The sequence below is a fragment of the Sitophilus oryzae genome, unplaced genomic scaffold, assembly GCF_002938485.1.
Source record: "Sitophilus oryzae breed Bouriz unplaced genomic scaffold, Soryzae_2.0 scaffold_1058_pilon_pilon, whole genome shotgun sequence".
Lineage (NCBI taxonomy): Eukaryota > Metazoa > Arthropoda > Insecta > Coleoptera > Curculionidae > Sitophilus > Sitophilus oryzae.
In genome coordinates, this window is record NW_022145680.1 from 654,299 (window position 1) to 664,596 (window position 10,298).

General features: G+C 34.5%; 1 protein-coding gene across 1 annotated transcript; it reads left to right on the plus strand.

The window, feature by feature from the left end:
- The first annotated feature begins 797 nt into the window (after nucleotides 1-797).
- On the plus strand, nucleotides 798-5,211 carry LOC115875744. Its single transcript, XM_030891259.1, has 5 exons — nucleotides 798-945; nucleotides 2,145-2,347; nucleotides 2,393-2,624; nucleotides 2,680-2,975; nucleotides 4,949-5,211. The coding sequence occupies exons 1-5, from the start codon at nucleotides 798-800 to the stop codon at nucleotides 5,192-5,194; spliced, it is 1,125 nt and encodes a 374-aa protein (XP_030747119.1). The 3' UTR covers nucleotides 5,195-5,211.
- The last annotated feature ends 5,087 nt before the right edge of the window (nucleotides 5,212-10,298 follow it).

Consider the following 10,298-nt stretch of genomic DNA (forward strand, 5'->3'; position numbering starts at 1 on the left):
TATATATAACTCTGGTACAAAAATATTTACATAAGGGCCATACACGAATGGAAGTGGACAGCGTTCACTCTGTTATCGAAAGAAAGATCCGAAACAAGAAAATCAATATTCCCGCAGATTACGTGTTTATTTGCAAAACAGCATGTCAAAAAACTCCTTACAAAGTTGAGTACCTCATGCACGACTTCTTTAAAAAATATGATGAACTAAAATATTTCAACGCCATTCGACCAGGAAAAATCGCTGGAGCACCATTAGTAAACGACATAAAAGCCTTGAAGTACTCAAATGATGGATTTTTTTTAAACTTCGTCATTCGGAAAAAGATTGGCAAGCTCTTCCAACAAGGTTGAACATAAAATCTATTAAGGCAACTAATATAGATAACTTACCGAAACTACACAAAAATAGTCTAACAATTAAAGCAGAAAAATATGGACCCCTCCAACAGCTTCAGTTTAGCATGGAAAGCGATTATCACGAAATCTATAATAATCTGCCTCATGCTTATTAATTAATGATAATTAATTATCTTTTTTAAATTAAGTTCTTAAATGTTCTACTTTAATAAATAAAAATATTTTCATGGTCATTTTCTTAGTGTATACTTTTTAGTTTTATTGGTAAGAAAAATATGCCTATCTCCGAGTGAACAAAGTGACAAAGCGAGCAACGCGCATGTCGTGACACGTGGCATATCATGGGACTGCATTAAAAATAGAACATGTTCTAATTCTTGTCGCGTCAGAAGGCTGCAAAGTTGGTTTTTGGTATGGTATTTGTGTGCGTATTGAAAAATGAAAGACAATCCGGAATTCAATGTTCAATTTGTTTCGATTATTGAGAAATATCCTCTGAGCTATGATTATAATTCCAACCAATATTCCAACAGGAATTTGCAAGACAAAGCATGGGAAAAGATCAGTAAAGAATTAAACGAATCAGGTAAGTAAATTTAAGTATATTAAAGAGGTTATGTCCACAAACTATTTTTCATTATTATCATATAAATAACAGTCTCTATGGCTGGTATAAAAGAATAAATGTAAATTCGTTCCGCCAAAAAAGTGAAATGGAAGATCAATCTTACTGCAAGAAGGAAAGTATGACCATACTATCCTTGTTCTTCGCATGGTAGGATAGTCTTTCTGTCGCACTTCTTTGACAATCGCCGTTCTTAGGTATTAGCCTTATAGAGAGTGTTATTTATATGATTATTATTGTATATTTTGTGATCGAGAGATTTTTTTTATTTATTGAATTTTGGGATAAAAGTTAAGCTAAATGCAATGATCAATTTACCAAAGCAATGCCCCTTGCGGAATGAGGAAAAAATCGCAAAGTTGGTTTCTCAATTCGAGAGCGGTATTAGTAGGTCTTTGCTGTCGTCCTTGTGGTGCCGTTATAACAGGCACATCAGTATTCTCAGTTTACAGATGCAATGCAGGGTTTGTGAAAACTCCATCACAAATGCGTATAAAATTGTGTAGTACACAGGCAGCTTGAATTATGTTATCAACTTTATGCACGTCACAGCAAATGGGCGTTTCAAGTACTCTAAATTTAGAGGTCAGTATACCAAAGGAGCATTCAACAGACCTTCGTCCTCTAGAAAGCCTATAATTAAATATTGCCGCAAAGTAGTACAGAAAATTAATATTTTCATTCCCTGGTAATGCAGAAGGTTCTGGAAGATCAAGCTGATTATTTGCTAGTGCTTTTCCGAAAACCCTTTCTCTTAGTGCCTTGCCATCACTGTTTCGTCCGTACTCTCCAATATCGACTGAAAGGAACAGCCCGTCAGCATATGCAACAGCTAGTAAGACGATTAAAAAATAACTCTTGTAGTTGAAATATGCTGAGCCTGATTTTGCCGGAAATTTAATTCTTATATGCTTTCCAACGGCACTACCTACGCAGTTGGGCAAATTCCACAATTCCCAGTAACGTTTGGCAGTTTTTAACCATAGTTCTTCTGATGGGACTGGCATATATTCTGGTTGCAATATTTTCCAAATAGCTTTGCAAGTTTTGATAACGATACGGCGAATTCTGGTGTGGCCTCTTAGAAAATAATAAGAGAGAGACTTGAAAGAACAGCCGGTCGCCAAGTATCTGGAAAAAAAATTACGTTTAATTTTTAGTATTTACTGATTGTTCTAAAGAGCTTCATAATGTTTCTTTCTTTTCAGTTCACGATTATAAGGAACGCTGGAAGAACTTAAAAGGTTCTTATACTCGACATCTTAAGTATATAAATACACCTTTAGGTTCTGCCGCAAAAAAGAAAAAGCCGTACTATCTTGCCGAACATATGACTTTCTTAACGCCCTTTACCAAATCTGAAGCAATGAAAACTAAACAATGAAAAACGAAACTTTCGAATACTCAGTATGAAGAAGGGCTAGAAAATGAAGCTTTTTCACCGATCTCACCGAGGCTCTCGTCATATACTCCTGATTCTGCTGCTCCTGCAAGTGAGGTGACACGTACGTCTAAATCCTCTAAAGTATTTAAAAAAAGTCGCTTGAGTTTCAATAAATCTGGGCCAACACTTGACGATGTAAAAAAATCAGCATTTCAGTATTTTGAGAGCAAGAAAGCATTGAATCAGATCACTTCTGGTAAACAACAGAAGGTTGAAGATCCCGATGTCTTATTTTTATTGAGTCTTAGCAGACATAAAGAAAATGAACGATAATCAAAAACGGCGTTACAAAATAGAGATGTTAACAAGTGCCGGAAATATTTTGAACGAAAAAGTTGAATCCACATCATCGCCCGATAATGTATACAATACAGGAGGAACAAGTAGATTCATCACATCACCGCCCGATAATCCACAAAATACATCAGGAGGAACAAGTGAATGCATATCACCGCCAGATAATGTACAAAATACAGAAGGAACAAATGGGTTCAAATTACCGCTCGATAATGACCGGACTGCGGGAGGACTGGTGGACATGGATCGCGTTAAAGTTATTGATTTGAATTACCTATCAGACTACCTGCGTTTTTCGAAATAGAATCACTGCTTACTTTTTCATTTAATAAACGTGTTATAATAATAAATGCCGATATTTTATTATTACTTTTTTTTCTCGGTGAGGAGGGAAGAAATCTTGCATAAGACATCCACAATTGGGTGTCTTATGCTTATCGGATTCTTACCGGCTAAAAAAACCCTCCTCCAACTACCACTTTACACTGGAATCCGCTCTCGTATTGCTTCAGTGCAAAGGGTGTCTATAGATTTATGGTGCTCGTTGTCTTTCTTCCCTCTCTTTACAACTTATTATATTTCGGACCATCTGATATACAAGCTTCCATTGTTCTTCCCCTTTAACTAGGTACATCACAAAAGTCAAAGTCTCTGCCTGTTTCTATACGGAAATGTTCCCTAAAGACCTGCCATCGTTCACACGCAAATAGTGTATGTTGAACATTATCATCTTGACCACAATAGATGCATGATGCACTATCAACCCTACGACGATCGCATAAATATTTTCTAAAACACCCATGGCCAGACAATGCTTGACTCATGAGGTAATCGACTTCTCCATATTGTCTGTTTAACCATAGTGGTATGTCGGGTATTATTAACCTGTTAGTCCATCTGCCATATACTCCGTTATTCCATTTCTCTTGCCACTGTTGGAGAAGTTTTGTCCTTGCTAGATTTTTATCCATCCCATGGTATCTATCATATCGTTCCTGTATGAGCAGATCAATAGGCGCTATTTCAGCAATAACTCCTATAGCCTCTCCAGATACAGTTTTGTATGTGCTGCATACCCTAATAGACATAATGCGTTGTATTCTGCGTAGTCTTTGCATTAGCTTGCGATTGTTAGTGACTTTATGCCATGCCGGTGCAGCATACAACAGCTGCGAGTGTACAACACTAGCAAGTACTCTTCTTTTGGATGCTCTAGCATCTCCTACATTTGGCATGAGTAAGGCTAAAGCGGTGACAGTTTTCTCGGCCTTGGTGATGGTTTTATAATATGGTCCGCAAAATTCAATTTGGTATCCAGCCAGACTCCTAAGTATTTTAAAGAATTACTTGGGTAAATTACATTTCCTTGTATATAAAACTGCACCGGGGATATTTTTCTTTTTCTGGTCAGTAATACTGCTTCAGTTTTATGTGAAGCTACGGCTACGGTTAATAGATTATTCTCCATCCAGTTTACAACTCGCTGCATTGCCAAGTTGACGGTGTTCATCAGTAATATCTTCATCCTTTGCACATGATATATATTACTAGGTATTAGGTAGGTATAGTGTTTCCAATCTCACTTTGACCACCAGTCAGTTTTTGGGCTGGTTTTACTGTTATTTAGGTTAGGACCACCAGTCAAAATAAATTTTTTACTAGTACATAGAATATGACCATAGTTTAAGGAAAAGAGTAGTTGCACTCTCGCAAATATTTTCTGCCAGTTTTTGCAAGCTGTCGAATATCGGCAGGTTGCAAAGCGTTTCAGTTGAATTCGGTCCGTCGAGCTGTGAGGTTCGAGCGTTGCGTCTGAGCACAGGGACGGATTGACAAAAAATGAGTGCCTTACTGTGCGCTGCTATTGTGGAAATAATTCAAAAAATTGTTCTTTGAGTCTTTTTAGATTTCCATCGGATGTAAATCGGCAAGCTGATAGTAATTATCAATTAACATTTAATTATATTTGTTTATTTTAGAAGCTGAGATATTATGTAATTAATTAAATGTTATTTTTTTTAGCATGTGGGCAGATTTTAAAAATAGTTTTTTAGATATACAGGTTGTCTCAAATATGCGCATGAAAATATTTTTTGGTCAGGGGATTTTCCATAAAATTTTCATTCCAATAATAATTTACGAGATAATTTATATAAATTGGTTTTTGAAACAATTTTAGAGTAAATATTTTGTACATCTACAATGAAAAAATCAGCATTTCAGTATTTTGAGAGCAAGAAAGCATTGAATCAGATCACTTCTGGTAAACAACAGAAGGTTGAAAATCCCGATGTCTTATTTTTATTCAGTCTTTTGGCAGACATAAAGAAAATGAACGATAATCAAAAACGGCGTTACAAAATAGAGATGTTAACAAGTGCCGGAAATATTTTGAACGAAAAAGTTGAATCCACATCATCGCCCGATAATGTATACAATACAGAAGGAACAAGTAGATTCATCACATAGATAATTTATATAAATTGGTTTTTGAAACAATTTTAGAGTAAATATTTTGTACATCTAAAGTCTCCGCAAATTATTCATATTTTTTAATTGAAAGAATTAAAGAATTTTATAATTGCATAATCTCTTATAAATTTAGTGTTCTGTATTTTTTATGTCTTTTTATTTATTTTTTATTATAAGTGGTCGTAATATAACAATATTCAAAATATTATAGACAAAATATTGAGTTTATATTTGAGGGAAGAAAAGTGCCACACCTAGCTTTAAACCACTGTAAATATACAGGGTGGCCCATTAGAGCGAGGAAGTTCAATATCGTCGTCGTTGTCGAAGATGTGAAAAAAGTTTTATTCATATGTTTCAAGGTTTATAAAGGGGTGTATCCTAAAATATTTTGTTATACACAGGGTGTCACAAAAAAAGTTATGGTAAAGTTAGTTTGATTTTTTTTATTATTTTACATCATTCTATATACATTATTCTATATTGGGTATTTTTTATGGCGTCACCAAAATCGCAATATTTAAACTGGGATATCTCAATTTTTTTAAATGCAGCATTCTGTATATTATTTTTCTGTCAGATGCAGAATTAAAAAGTGAATATTTTTTTATTAATTTAAAGTGTTTCTAAATTTTTACCGCTGTCGCAGATATTCGCAGTATTATATTACATATGGCTCTTTCTACAGTATTTTTTTTTCAAATCCACCTAATATGATCTTTGTCTATCTTGTCTTGTCAAAAAATGTTCACCTTTTAATTATACATCTGAAAGAAAAATAATATACAAGGTGTTGCGTTTAAAAAAAATGAGATACAACATTTTTTAAATATTACGATTTTGGTGACGCCATAAAAAATATCCTGTATATATATATATATATATATATATATATATATATATATATATATATATATATATATATATATATATATATATATATATGAAAATGAACAAAATTCTTACAGCTTTAGTGTATATTAATAAATAATATTTTCTTGCCTTTAGCTGTGTATTTTTTCTAATTTCGAAAAATCGAAAGTAGAGAAAAATTAAAAAAAAATAAATAAAAGTAAAAAGAAAATTGTTTTGCTTGTCGTAAAGGGGGACCAAGCTCCACTCCCACAACCGGTTTCTGGGCCTACCCTTCATCAGGTGGGCTGTCCAGGGGCTGGTTCTCACCGATACGGCAAGCAAAACTTCTTCTATATCTACAGACGATGTCGTAAAGTGTCGGTGAGATATTAGTGCATCTCCCGTCAAAAGATGGTAAAGAGCGTTTTTCGGCCCGCTCAAATATATGAAATGAACAAAATTCTTACAGCTTTAGTGTATATTAATAAATAATATTTTCTTGCCTTTAGCTGTGTATTTTTCTAATTTCGAAAAATCGAAAGTAGAGAAAAATTAAAAAAATAAATAAAAAGTAAAAATAAAATTGTTTTTCTTGTCGTAAAGGGGGAACAAAGCTCCACTCCCACAACCGGTTTCTGGGCCTACCCTTCATCAGGTGGGCTGTCCAGGGGCTGGTTCTCACGGCAAGCAAAACTTCTTCTATATCTACAGACGATGTCGTAAAGTGTCGGTGAGATATTAGTGCATCTCCCGTCAAAAGATGGTAAAGAGCGTTTTCGGCCCGCTCAAATATATGAAATGAACAAAATTCTTACAGCTTTAGTGTATATTAATAAATAATATTTTCTTGCCTTTATTTGTGTGACGTAATATATATATATATATATATATATATATATATATATATATATATATATATATATATATATATATATATATATATATATATATATATATATATATATATATATATATATATATATATATATATATATATATATATATATATATATATAACCATATATATATATATATATATATATATATATATATATATATATATATATATATATATATATATATATATATATAATGGATGTATGGATATATAATGGAAAATAAATTTCTTGCAGTTTATAATAAAATTATATAAGAGTTTCTTGCCTTGAACTGCTAATATAGAAATTAATTCCACGCTGTGTTCGACATAATGTGGATCAACCTGCTCTCACTACCGGTTTCGGGGCCCTACCCCATCATCAGGTGAGCTTGGGTATTTCCACAATATGTCGAGCACAGCGCAGAGTATATAAACACGACTTGTCGTAAAGTAGCGGTAAGATATTAAGTCCCGCATCGCGAGATAGCGGCCTGCGTGCAATGGTAGTACTTTCGTACCACCGAGGCACAACTATCGATAGTAAATAAAGGCTTTTTTCGGCTAGCCCAAATTATATAATGGAAAATAAATTTCTTGCAGTTTTTAGGTATATAATAAAATTATATAAGAGTTTCTTGCCTTGAACTGCTAATATAGAAATTAATTCCACGCTGTGTTCGACATAATGTGGATCAACCTGCTCTCACTACCGGTTTCGGCGCCCTACCCCATCATCAGATGAGCTTGGGTATTTCCACAATATGTCGAGCACAGCGCAGAGTATATAAACACGACTTGTCGTAAAGTAGCGGTAAGATATTAAGTCCCGCATCGCGAGATAGCGGCCTGCGTGCAATGGTAGTACTTTCGTACCACCGAGGCACAACTATCGATAGTAAATAAGGCTTTTTTCGGCTAGCCCAAATTATATAATGGAAAATAAATTTCTTGCAGTTTTTAGGTATATAATAAAATTATATAAGAGTTTCTTGCCTTGAACTGCTAATATAGAAATTAATTCCACGCTGTGTTCGACATAATGTGGATCAACCTGCTCTCACTACCGGTTTCGGGGCCCTACCCCATCATCAGGTGAGCTTGGGTTGTTTCCACAATATGTCGAGCACAGCGCAGAGTATATAAACACGACTTGTCGTAAAGTAGCGGTAAGATATTAAGTCCCGCATCGCGAGATAGCGGCCTGCGTGCAATGGTAGTACTTTCGTACCACCGAGGCACAACTATCGATAGTAAATAAAGGCTTTTTTCGGCTAGCCCAAATTATATAATGGAAAATAAATTTCTTGCAGTTTTTAGGTATATAATAAAATTATATAAGAGTTTCTTGCCTTGAACTGCTAATATAGAAATTAGCTCGTTAGCTAAATATTCGTATAATAGCAAAGATAAAAAATAAACATAGCAAAGTATTAATAAAGTTATATTCACTCTAGTTTTTTACCACTTTTCGTAGATAATGTTTTTAACGAAAGTTTTAGTAAATAAGAAATAGAATGGCAACACCGCAGTGTGTTTTAAATAAAGACAGTGTACTATAGCATAATTTTATGCCGAATCCAGTTATCTACAGAAAATTAAACTTGCTTTAAATAAAAAAAGGTCGTAGAAAATCTCTGAAATAGATAATAATATAAAAATATGTCATTATATATTTTTTCCGCATTTCTTCCCATCAGAAGATTTTCAGATACAGAAGAATTGTTACCTACACAAAATGTGAAAATATTCTGTTTTCAAGCAAGTTTTTACTCGATGATCATTGTTTTTTATTTTATTTTATTGTGAACTCATATTTTCCTAAATACATATCTGTGAAACTATGGCGAGTCTATACGTTGCCTAGTTAATAGACCACGACTGTACAGCTACGTCGTCGGCTACGGAAGCGAGAACAAGGTCATATAAAGTGGCAGAAAAAGAACAAAGGATTTGACAAGGAGTAAAACTACTAGTTTCCTTATATTATGATATGGACATCTGTTAAAACATGTTTTTTTACTGGTGGCCTTATTCTAAATACCAGTAAAACTAGTCCAAAAACTGACTGGTGGTCAAAGTGACATTGGAAACACTATACTATTATTATTTAAATAATTCAAAATAAACTCACCTTAATGTAAGTCTGACCTTAATGTAATGTAATTAAGAGGCGTTCTTCAGGAGGGACTGCTCTTCTAAAATTTCTATCCTTTTTCGAAATCTCAGGTCGTAGTTTTGTAAGTAATAACTCAAAGGTTTCTTTTTTCATCCTATAGAAAGACTGAAATTTGTCTGGATATTGATGCAATTCTTTAAATACATTAAATCCGCTATATGACTGCCTGGATTTCCAATACGTATGTATCCAATGCCTACGTTTAGTCCGTTTTTTATTAATATTAATTAAATTTACTATGGCTAAAGCATTTTCATCTGAGGACGACATTATTTACTCATAATGGCGAGAAACTATACAAATGTATCAAATGCAAACTGCTAGTTTTTGACTTTGCTTCTGCTAACTTTTGCCATTTAAGTGGGCGTCTACTGAGCCACGCTACTTACGTCGTGGTCATGCTGCACCGCGCCATATCATATGCTACGCATCACGACACTTTGGTGGGCGCCCTGCCTAATTAAGGACATGATGGCGAGGGGGAAATTGGATGGCGAAACAATGACCCACTACTACCACGACAAAATGGCATTAATTGAGAGGTGCGAGCTGTCAGGCACAAAGGCGCTCTCATGCTTGATTGACGGACTACCTCTCGATCTGCAGGCGAATGCACGGGCATTTGCTTGCTCAACCCCTGGCGACGTATATACTGGGTTTTTGTCTTCTTTTAACAGATACAGTCGTCCTACAGCTAGTGGAGGGAAACCGCGTGGCGGTCCAGCTAGCTACAGTACTGTGGTGACAAAAGTGACGAAGCCGGAGAAGAGGAGTTATAATTGCCATCAAATGGGGGACCATGTAAGCCGAAATTGTCCCAAAACAAAGGCGGAAAGATGTATGCGGTGTGGAAAGGCCTAGGAGAGGTTTGACTGCCACTACACTGAACACTACAGCCGTTTATTAGTGATGATGGCATGCTGCAAAATTTAACATATACCTATGACTTAAAGTCAATTATATTTATAAAATATCACCCTTTCCTAAATTAATGTCCAGTAGAAGTTGTAATAACCAGTTTATATTAATTCAACCCTCAACTAAATATATAGCAACTGACGAAAGCAAACAGCTGTTTATTACACTGTCGGAAATAGAATTTAGTATATGTTTAAAAATAATAGAAAATGAATTTATTGGCAAGCAACAAAAACCAGTTTCTCTCGCTCATTTGGCAGATAATTGCGAAG